An 11,042-nucleotide genomic window follows, 5' to 3' on the forward strand; every position below is an offset into this window, starting at 1 on the left:
TCATCCCCTCCCTGCCCCCCCCCATGTTTCCCCACCATCAGGACTGGATTTTGGGGTGCCCAGGCCCTGCCCCCCCCATCCCACATTCCGAGGCCCTGGGACCACGCCGGGGTGGGTGGGGGGTGTGTGACACCCCCGTGTGTGACACCCCCGTGTGTGACACCCCCGTGTGTGACACCCCCGTGTCCCCCCCCCCAGGATGTTCGACGTGGGGGGGCAGCGCTCGGAGCGCAAGAAGTGGATCCACTGCTTCGAGGGCGTCACCTGCATCATCTTCTGCGGGGCCCTGAGCGCCTACGACATGGTGCTGGTGGAGGACGACGAAGTGGTGGGTGGGGGTGCCCTGGGGGGGCAGGATGGGGGGGCTCCGAGGGGGCTCGGAGGGGTGGGAACAGCCCCCTGTCCCGTGGGATCGTCAGCCCCCTTCCACAACCCCCCTTCTTGAGCCCATCATTGATCCTCCTCCCTGATCCCCCTCCCTGATCCTCCTCCACAACCCCCCTCTGTGATCCACCCACTTGATTTGCCTCATTGATCCCCCTCATTGATCCCCCTCCATGACCCCCCTCCCTGATCCCCCTCAATGATCCCTCCCATTGATCCCTTTCCACAACCCCCCTCCATGATCTCACTCTTTGATCCCCCTCCCTGACCCTGCTCCCTGTCCCCTCTCCCATGGAAGGCTGGGAAGTGCAGGAAGTGCGGGAAGTGCCAATTCCTGCCGGGTTGTTCCCAGGGCAGGTGTTGGGGCTTCCTCTGGATCCCAAATCCCAGGGTTTGTCCATGAGGAAACCCCCCGGGAAGCTCCCGAGCGGCTCCTGGTGTTCCCTGCTCCCAAGAGCCGTCGGAGAACCAAAACACCAGAACAGGGAAGGGCAGGAAGAGCCAGGAATGGGTGGGATGGAGGAAAATCCAGCCGGGAGGGGCCTCCCTGTGCCCCCGGGGGAGCAGAGAGGGGACAAGGGGCAGCGCTGGGAATGGTGGCACAGGGACATTATCCAAGGGTGTCCGCCCGGGATTCACCGGCAGAGCCCTGGGAGAGGGCAGAGATCTGGAGAGCAGGAATGTGGAACCCCTGGAACGGGGCATTCCTGGGGAGAAACGGGAGCCAAGGGGGGCAGATGAGGAGAGCGGGAGCTGCTCCAGCTCCTCCGGCTTCCTTGGGCATTCCCTGGGATCCAAACACCTCCGGGAGCTGGGGCAGGGTCGGGATCTGCCATCCTGGGGCATCTCCATGGCCGGGTGGGAGCTCAGCCACGCACAGGAGGGAGGATCCTTCCCACAGGAGCCCTGGGAGCTTTCCCAAGGAGGACGGGGCAGGATCTGGGCTCTGCACATGGAAAAGCTGCTACCCTGGGGAGCTGGAGGAGGGAAAACCATCCCTGTGAGCCCTGGAGAACCCCCCGAGGCCGGAGGATCCCCCTTTCCAGCAGGAAATCCCCTGGTCGTACGTGGCTCTGCCCAGCTGGATCCCCATCCCTGCGGGATGCCCCGGGATTGTCACACCCACACCCAGACTGGAGCTTTTCCTTTTCCCAGCTCCTTCCCGAAGCCGTGGGAGCCACAGCCCAGCAGGAGCATCCCTTGGATGAGGGGAACGGGGCTGAAGGGAATGAGCCCTTTCCCTGCAGGCCACGAGGTTTCCATGGATCACGTTCCCACCACCATCCCTCCTTTCCGACGATCCCAGGAGGGATCAGGGCATTGTCCTCCCCTGAGGATCCATCCGGGATTTCGGGTGGGCAGGAGGGACCGGGATGGCAGCAGCACCACCCACTGCCACGGGAAACAGGGAAAGGCTGGTTTTTTTGGGAATGGGGGGCTTGGAGGGGGTGTGAATCCCTGACAATTCCCTGCAGAACCGGATGCACGAGTCCCTGCACCTCTTCAACAGTATATGCAACCACAAGTTCTTCGCAGCCACCTCCATCATCCTCTTCCTCAACAAGAAGGACCTTTTCGAGGAGAAGATCAAGAAGGTCCATCTCAGCATCTGCTTCCCGGAGTACGATGGTGAGTCTGGAGCAATCCCAGCATTCCCACCCCCCTGGAGACCCCCCGGAGCAGGGGAGGGGGGGTCATGTGGGCCTGGAGGGGAGGGGATGGGATGGGATGGGGAAGGGGAGGGGAATAAGCAGAGTCAGTTCCATCCCAAAAATTAGGGCTGGGGAAGGGATCGGATGATCAGAGTTGGTTCCATCCCCAAAAAAGGGCCAGGGAAGGAGAAGAGGATGAGGATGAGCAGAGCTGGTTCCATCCCAAAAATTAGGGCTGGGGAAGGGATTGGACGATCGGAGTCGGTTCCATCCTGGGAAGGGCTGAGGAAGGGGAGGAGGATGAGGGGGAGGATGAGGATGAGCAGAACCATCTCCATCCCCCTCCCTGGAGTGCTGAGTCCGATCCCTGGAGGCTGGAGCGGAGGAGGGGAGCGCTGTGCCCTCGGGAGGGTGTTTGGAAGGCTGGACACCGGATAAATCCATGTTTGTCAAGTTTTCCCCAGGCGTGGTCACTCCCAGCCCTTCTCCAGAGCTCCTCCCACGGGAGTGGCTCCAGAACGTTCCCTCCCTCCCTGCACAGGCCCCAACACGTTCGAGGACGCCGGGAATTACATCAAGACCCAGTTCCTGGACCTGAACATGAGGAAGGACGTGAAGGAGATCTACAGCCACATGACCTGTGCCACAGACACCCAGAACGTCAAGTTCGTCTTCGACGCCGTCACGGACGTGATCATCAAAGAGAACCTCAAGGACTGCGGCCTCTTCTGAGCCCGGGAAGGTACAGGGGGAGTGGGGCTGGAAAACTGGGAATGGGGATGCCAGGAATGCCAGGAATCCCAGGAAAAGGGAGGGAAGGGGAGGGCGAAGAGCAGAGGAGGCTTGAGCCCATAAAGGGATTGGGGAAGAGGATGAGGATGAGCAGAGCCAGCTCGATCCCAGAGAAAGGGCTGGGGATGAGGGGGATCATCCCAAAAAAGGGCTGGGGAAGAGAGGAGAGGGATGAGGAGGAGGATGAGCAGAGCTGGGTCCGTCCCACAGGATCACGGACTCGTTTAGGGTGGAAAAGACCTCTGAGACCACCGAGTGCACCCTGAGCCTGTCCCCCCCCTTGACCCCCAGCCCAGAGCACTGAGGGCCATGTCCAGCCTTCCTTGGACACCTCCAGGGGTGGGGACTCCAAACCTCCCTGGGCAGCCCCTTCCAAGGCCTGACCACCCCTTCCAAGAAGAAATTCCTCCTGATGTCCAACCTGACCCTCCCCTGGCACAGCCTGAGGCCGTTCCCTCTCCTCCTGTCCCTTGTTCCCTGGAGCAGAGACCGACCCCCCCCCGGCTCCCCCCTCCTGTCAGGGGGTTGCAGAGCCAGAAGGTCCCCCCTGAGCCTCCTTTTCTCCAGGCTGAGCCCCCCCAGCTCCCTGAGTTCTCCTGCTGCTCCAGACCCTTCCCCAGCTCCGTTCCCTTTCCTGGACATGCTCCAGCCCCTCCATGTCCTTCCTGTCCTGGGGGTCCAGACCCGGGCCCAGCCCTGCAGGTGCCCCCACCCCAGTGCCCAATCCCTGCCCTGGTCCTGCTGCCACATCATTCCCAATCCAGGAATGCCAGGATGCCAAGAAGGGCCCCCTGGACTCACATCCGACCCCCAGGTCCCTTCCTGTCCCCTCCCTCTGTCCCCACCCCTGGAGCTCCAGGGAGTTGTTGTGGCCAAAGGGCAGGACCTGGAATGTGGAGTGGTGGAACCTCATCCCCTTGGATTCAGCCCATCCTCATCATCCCAGGGATGAAGGCCAAGGCAAAGGGTGGGATGTGGGATTCCCCATCCTCATCCCCACGGGGATGAACTCCCTGTTCTCTCTCCCTTTCCCAGGAAACATTCCCGTCTCTCCGTTCTGCTGAGCAGAGCCAAAGGAAGAACCACCCCCTCCACACGTCACCGCTCCCACTTTTTCTATGACCGCCCCAAATCCGCCTCTTTTCACCCCAAACTAGGAAGGGGCTGAACTCAACGTCCTGCTCCCTTTCGTGGCCATTTCCTCTTTTTTTTTTTTGTTTTTTTCCGAGGAAAACTCCCCTTCTCAGCATTCCACGGGAGGTTTGACACCAAGACACAGCCAGGAATAGGAATATTGAGGGAATTTGGGAGGCAGGGACGGGAATTCCCCCCTGGCCATCCCTCCACAGCCCATTCCTGCCCTTGGATCGGGGCTGGATTCATCCAAGCTGGAATTTCTGGGGGAGGAGGAAGCTGAGTTACCTCCGAGTGGCTCCTGGGAACCCACCCCAGCCCTTCCCGGGAATCGACCCTTTGGCGGGAGAAATCAGGGATTCCTGGGGTTCTCTGGGGCCCTGAATGGTGGGAATTCCTCGGGCAGGAAGGGCTGGGGGAGGGAACCCCAACTCCAGCCCGGGAATGGGAATGGGCTGGATAAAGAGGAAATGGTTGCTCGAAACATTTTTGTTCTGCTACTTTAGAGCTGCGTTCGCTCTCTCTGTTTGTAAATAATCCGTAGGTGATCCCTGGAAATCCCTGGATCCTCCTTTCCCTGCTCCCTGCACAGATCTCCCCTTCCAGCTTCACTTCGGTAGGAAAACACAATAAAGGAATGTGCATGGCCGGGGTGTCCTTCCTTCCCCGCTTCCCAGAGCTTGGATCCAGGGCCGCTTCCCGTCCTTTGCACCCATTCCCGGCTCTCTGGATCGCTTGGATCTCTGGATCCCACCTGGATCACCCTGGGGTTGGGAGCTGTGCTCCTGGATGGGGGGGGGAAGGGGGTCCCAAACCCAAAACATTCCTGGTCGGAGCACCTGGAAAGGGTTGAATGAGGAAGGAGGAGTTATCCCATGGAGGAAAGGCTCCAGGAAGGGAATTTGGGGGCAGACAGAGCTCCAGGGAGCTTGGGAAAAATTCCAGAGGAGGGAAACACTCCCCGGAGCTGCTGAGAGCTCCCACAAGGAATTTATCCTGGAATTCTAAGGAAGCGTCCCCAGAAAGGTGCCACCTCCATCCCACAGCAGCATCCAGGGCAGAATTCCCACCGGGATCTCAGCAGCCAGATTTGGGCTGTCAACAGGTAAATCCTCCTGCCAAGAATCCCACGGACAACGGGATTCCTGGAATGCTGCAGCACAGCCCAAGTCTTTGGCAGCAGCACGACCCCAGCAGTGGGGGTGGATGGAGCACAGGGAATCTCCCCATCCCAATGATTCCCATCCAAGCTCTTCCCTCCCTTCTCCGGCAAAGCACCAAAAACTGGGAGAGCTCCTGGAAAAAGGAAGAAGAAACCGGAGCAAAGGCTTCACTCACCATTTTAATGACTGCCAACAAATCCAACGGATCCGACTGGACACGGACAGAACCGGGAAGAGGGGCTGGATGCAGACAGGGATCAGCAGAGGAACGCACGGAGCGGGCAGGGAAATGTGGGATTTGGCACCACCCGGACAAAGGAAAGGCAGGCTCAGGAAAACCGGGGCTGGGAGGGCCTTGGGAAAGGCAGGACGGGATCATCCCCCCTCCCCATCCCCAAAAACTCCCAGGAATCCGTGGCTTGGGAGCTCGGGAGCCGCAGTTCCCCCCTCGGCTCCGGCCGGGAATGCCAAGCTGGGCATAACACTGGGAATAACCCCCCCTCCGAGCCCAACCCTCCTCCTCCTGCCCCAGGAGCCTTTCCCAACGCCGGGGGAGCGGGACGGGAATGAGTCACACCGGGAAAAGCTCCCGGGATCCTTCAGGAGCTGCAGGAGCAGGAACTCCTGGAATTCCTGCCGGGAGGGACGTTTCCCACAGGATCTCCATGTGCATAGTTGAGTGAGAGTTGTGGTTTTTTTTATTATTCTCTTTTTTTTTTATTATTTTAATTATTTTGAACCCAAGGCTGAGAGGAACAAAGGGGAGGGAAGGGACAGTTTCCTGCCTGGAATAAAAACACCCAAAATAACCTTAAAAATGGAATAATGGGGGTTGGTAACGAAGGAAGAGGGAGCTACAGAGCCAAGGGCTGGAATGAGGCTGGAATTCAGCTGGAATGAGGCTGGAATTGGGCTTGAACCAGGCTGGAATCCAAGGGCTGCAATCTGCTTGGAATTGGGCTGGAATTGGGTTGGAATCCAAGGGCTGAATTGGTTGGGAATGGTTGGGATGGTTGGAATCCCACTAGAATCAGGCTGGAATCCCACTGGAATCCTGCTGGAATCATGCTGGAATTGGGCTGGAATCCCGTTGGAATCCAAGGGCTGGAATCTGGTTGGAATCCCACTGGAGTCAGGTTGGAATCCCACTGGAATCCAGCTGGAATCCAAGGGTTGGAATCTATGTGGAATCTGGCCAGAATCAGGCTGCAATCTGTTTGGAATCTCACTGGAATCCCACTGGAATCCAAGGGCTGGAAGCTGGTTGGAATCCCACTGGAATCAGGCTGGAATCCAAGGGCTGGAATCAGGCTGGAGTCTGGCTGGAATCCCACTGGAATCAGGCTGGTATCTCACTGGAATCTCGCTGGAATCAGGCTGGAATTGGGCTGGAATCAGGCTGGAGTCTGGCTGGAATCCCACTGGAATCAGGCTGGAATCCCACTGGAATCCAAGGGCTGGAATCCCAGTGGAATCAGGCTGGAATTGGGCTGCAATCTGCTTGGAATCCCACTGGAATCCCGCTGGAATCCACGGAGATCTCTCCATCCAGCGACGCCGGGAGGCTCCACCTCCATTCCGTGATCTCCGCCCCCACTCCCAAACCCCCCATTCCCCAAATCCACGTCCCCTCCAACACGAGGTCCCCAGGAAGGAAGGTTGTTGTGCCGGAGCCTCCCGGCGTTCCCGCGGTTCCGCGGCCGTTCCGGGCACATTCCCGGTGCATTCCCGGGGCATTCCCGGGGCGCTCCCGGGGGTCCCTCAGTAGAGGCCGCACTCCTTGAGGTTGTTCTTGATGATGACGTCGGTGACGGCGTCAAAGACAAACTGCACGTTCTTGGTGTCGGTGGCGCAGGTGAAGTGGGTGTAGATCTCCTTCGTGTCCCGCCGCCGGTTCAGCTCCTCGAACTGGCTCTGGATGTAGGCGGCCGCCTCCTCGTACGTCTGGGAGCCTGGGAATGAGCCGCAAATCCCGGGATTTGGCACGGCGAGGGGAGGAGGGGGCGGGCAGAGCGCGGGGGGGTGGGGAGTGACGAGGGAACGGGGAGGGAGGTGGGGAGGGACTGAAAGGGAAGGAGGGATAAAGGGTGGGGTGGAGGGGTGGGTGGGAAGGGACCTTAAAATCATGGAACCGTGGAATGGTTTGGATTGGGAGGATCTTAAAGGAAAAGAAGGAAGAACCTTGGAATCACAGTTTGGGTTGGGAAGGATCTTAAAAGAAAAGAGGGAAGAAGCTTGGAATCATGGATTAAGCAAAAGAGGGACAAATGGTGGAATGGTTTGGGTTGGAAGGACTTTAAATCATGGAATCATGGAATGGTTTGGGTTGGGAGGATCTTAAAGGAAAAGATGGAAGAACCTTGGAATCACGGATTAAGCAAAAGAGGGACAAATCTTGGAATGGTTTGGGTTGGAACGACTTTAAATCATGGAATCATGGAATGGTTTGGGTTGGAAAGATAAAGGAAAAGAAGGACAAATTATGCAATCATGGATTAAAGCAAAAGAGGGACAATCATGGAATGGTTTTGGTTGGAAGGATCTTAAAGGAAAAGACGGAAGAACCTTGGAATCATGGATTAAGCAAAAGAGGGACAAATCTTGGAACGGTTTGGATTGGAAGGACTTTAAATCATGGAATCATGGAATGGTTTGGGTTGGAAAGATCTTAAAGGAAAAGAGGGACAATCATGGAATGGTTTGGGTTAGAAGGATCTTAAAGGAAAAGAAGGACAAATCATGGAATCGTGGAATGGTTTGGGTCAGAAGGGCCCAGAGCAGGACAAGGATCGGTCTCCCGGGCTCTAAACTGGAATTTCAATGGAATTCCCATCCTAGCAAGATGTGGGAAACGAGGAGCGACCTCGATCTGCTGGAGGGCAACCCTTGGGGTTCGGATCTGTGGGATGGACAAAGGCTGCTCCCAAAGCTCTCCCAAGGGAACCCTCCTGCATTCCGGGAGCCAGAGGGAAGGAACCAGGGGACAGGATGGGAGAGCCCATCCCGGCTCCGGGGGATGCCGGTACCTGGATACTCGGGGTAGCAGATGGTGAGGGGGCTCCGGCGGATCTTCTCCTCGAACAGATCCTTCTTGTTGAGGAAGAGGATGATGGAGGTGTCCGTGAACCACTTGTTGTTGCAGATGCTGTCGAAGAGCTTCATGCTCTCGTGCATCCGGTTCTGGAGCGGGACGGACACGGGAGGGATCAGGGAAGGGACACTGGAGTGTCACCTCCTTCCCAAGAGCCCCGGTCCCCCTGGAAGGAGCCCAGGCCACGGAAGGGGCTGTGGGGACACCCCCAGGCCCAGGAATGTTTGTCACTCCCAGGTGGATCCAGGGAGGAATTGGCCCCAATCCGGGGGGGGTCATGGGGTGGCTCCCGCGGGAAACTCCAGAGGGTTTTCCGTGCCCAGCAGAGCCAAGGGCAGCGGCTCCAGGACGGATCTGCCACCGGCCAAGGCGGAGCCCAGGGAAAGGGAGACACAGTGGGGCAATTCCAGAGGGACTGACCCATGGAAAGGGACCTGGATTGAGCCCATGGGAGGAGCTGGAGCAGTTCCTGAGGGACTGATCCCATGGAAAGGGACCTGGATTGAGCCCATGAAAAGGGATCCAGGTTGGAGCAGTTCCTGAGGGACTGATCCTATGGAAGGACCTGGAGCAGTTCCTGAGGGACTGACCCCGGGAAAGGAACCTGGATTGATCCCATGAAAAGGGATCCAGGTTGGAGCAGTTCCTGAGGGACTGACCCATGGGAAGGGGCCCACACCGGAGCAGTTGCCGCGGGCCATTCCAGGTGCTCTCAACTTCCCCGATCCTGTGCTCCCACAATCCCATGCTCCCATGCTCCCACAATCCCACGCTCCCACACTCCCACGCTCCCACAATCCCACGCTCCCACACTCCCACGCTCCCACACTCCCACGCTCCCACACTCCCACACTCCCATGCTCCCACGCTCCCGTACCATCTCCTCGTCCTCGGCCAGCACCAGGTCGTAGTCGCTGAGGGCCACGCAGAAGATGATGGCCGTGACGCCCTCGAAGCAGTGGATCCACTTCTTCCGCTCCGACCTCTGCCCGCCCACATCGAACATCCTGGGAAAGGCGGGAGAACCAGCTCAGCCCCCCCGCCCCTTGGGCATTCCCAGGGGGAATTCGGGGACAACGAGGCCCGGCTTCCCTCGGGAGAGGGGAGGGGAAATTCCCTTTGCAGCACAGGGGACGTGGAAGCAGAATTCCTGTTTTGTTCAACAGGACGCAGGGAATGGCTTCCCGCTGCCGGAGGGTTGGATGGGATATCGGGATATTGGGAAGGAGTCCTTCCCTGGGAGGGTGGGGAGGGGCTGGGATGGAATTCCCAGAGGATGCCCCATCCCTGGAAGTGTCCAAGGCCAGGCTGGAGCAGCCTGGGATAGTGGGAGGTGTCCCTGCCCATGGATGGGACTGAAGGTCCATTCCCACCCAAACCATCCTGGGATTCCAGGATTCTGGAGCCCCTCTGGAGCTCCAGATGGGAGCCAGAATGGGAGAGCTGGGAATGTTCCCCTGGAGAAGAGAAGGCTCCAGGGACACCTTGGAGCCCCTTCCAGGGCCTAAAGGGGTTCCAGGAGAGCTGGAGAGGGACTGGGGACAAGGGATGGAGGGACAGGACACAGGGAATGGCTTCCCACTGCCAGAGGGTTGGATGGGATATTGGGAAGGAATCCTTCCCCGGGAGGGTGGGGAGGGGCTGGGATGGAATTCCCAGAGGATGCCCCATCCCTGGAAGTGTCCAAGGCCAGGCTGGATAACCTTGGAGTGCCCTGGGACAGTGGGAGGTGTCCCTGCCCACAGCACTGGATGGGCTTTAATTCCTCTTCCACCCAAACCATTCCCGGGTCCTCTGGAGCAGTTCCAAGCTGGAATCACCCCCGGAGCTCCTGATCCCCCAGGGAATGTGGATTTTGTTCCCTCTCCTGTTTCCTCGGCAACAACCCCTTGGTTTGTCCAGGATCCCCAAAGCTCCTCCCAGGGATTGGAATGAGTGGGAATGTGGTCCCTGGGAGCTCCTGCCGGGAGCCAGGGCGGGATTCCCAGGATTAAGGAAGTGGCTCATGCCCGGAAATCCAACCTGAGCTTTCCAGGCTGGAGCTGCCCCAGGAATTCTGGTAGAAATGGAGTTAATTCCTCATTAAAAGACGAGTGTCCTGGGAGATTCCAACCCCCTGATCTCCCAGATATTCTGAGGAGAGCCCAGGCTGGAATGGGAATTAATTAATTCAGGTGAAAGCGTTGTTACGGAGTCCTGACGATGGATTTGTTCCATAGGGAGCTGCCCAGGGTGGGATCCCAGGATGCCAAGGCAGGTCCCACCTTCCCTGTCCCACAAACCCCCCGGGCCAGAGGGAAGGTGGGAATCTCAGAGATTCCAGGGGATTCTCCAGGATCCGTGATGGAGGAGAACTCGGCCCATCCGAATTCCAGCCCCTGGGCTCCCTCATTCATGGAATGTCAAGCAGAGTTCCGGGGTTTCCCATGGAAAACATTCCCTCTGGGACGTGCCTGGGGCCCTGCACATGATCCAGGGTGGGATTGGGAAGGAGCCTCTTCCCTCTCTTCCAAAGGAGGGCGGGAGGAGCCTCCAGCCCCGCGGGGTTTGGAAGCACCGGGAGTGGCAGCTGGAGATGCTCCTGCTGATCCATCCCCACGGGATTCCCTGGATGGAATCCAGGAGCGGCAGAGACCTCCGGAGATGGGAAGGATTTGGGCATCTCTGGGTGAAACTCCGAAGGCAAAACGCTGCTGTTCTCCCAAAAAACTGCGTGGAAGGTCCCTGCTCCAGGGGATCCAAGGACTGGAGCTGGGAATGTTCCTCTGGAGAAGAGAAGGCTCCAGGGACACCTTGGAGCCCCTTCCAGGGCCTAAAGGGGCTCCA

The 11,042-nt window shown here is 58.6% G+C and overlaps 2 protein-coding genes across 2 annotated transcripts in view; one reads left to right on the top strand and one right to left on the bottom strand.

Moving 5' to 3' along the window:
- The window catches only part of GNAT2 (G protein subunit alpha transducin 2), a 7,291-nt gene extending 2,836 nt beyond the window's left edge, over positions 1–4,455 (top strand). The window contains 4 exon segments of the mRNA XM_017839438.1: positions 93–328; positions 1,860–2,013; positions 2,578–2,778; positions 3,864–4,455. Coding sequence (XP_017694927.1) covers positions 93–328; positions 1,860–2,013; positions 2,578–2,768 — 581 coding nt within the window. The 3' untranslated portion in view covers positions 2,769–2,778; positions 3,864–4,455.
- Positions 4,456–5,826: 1,371 nt separating this feature from the next.
- Positions 5,827–11,042, bottom strand: part of GNAI3 (G protein subunit alpha i3) — a 10,757-nt gene continuing 5,541 nt past the window's right edge. The window contains exons 4-6 of the mRNA XM_017839435.1: positions 9,094–9,223; positions 8,152–8,305; positions 5,827–7,077 (exon numbers count right to left, since the gene is read on the bottom strand). Coding sequence (XP_017694924.1) covers positions 6,887–7,077; positions 8,152–8,305; positions 9,094–9,223 — 475 coding nt within the window. The 3' untranslated portion in view covers positions 5,827–6,886. The remainder of the gene's footprint in view (positions 7,078–8,151; positions 8,306–9,093; positions 9,224–11,042) is intronic.

Source organism: Lepidothrix coronata, unplaced genomic scaffold, assembly GCF_001604755.1.
Source record: "Lepidothrix coronata isolate B3197 unplaced genomic scaffold, Lepidothrix_coronata-1.0 Scaffold413, whole genome shotgun sequence".
In the NCBI taxonomy this organism is placed as follows: domain Eukaryota; kingdom Metazoa; phylum Chordata; class Aves; order Passeriformes; family Pipridae; genus Lepidothrix; species Lepidothrix coronata.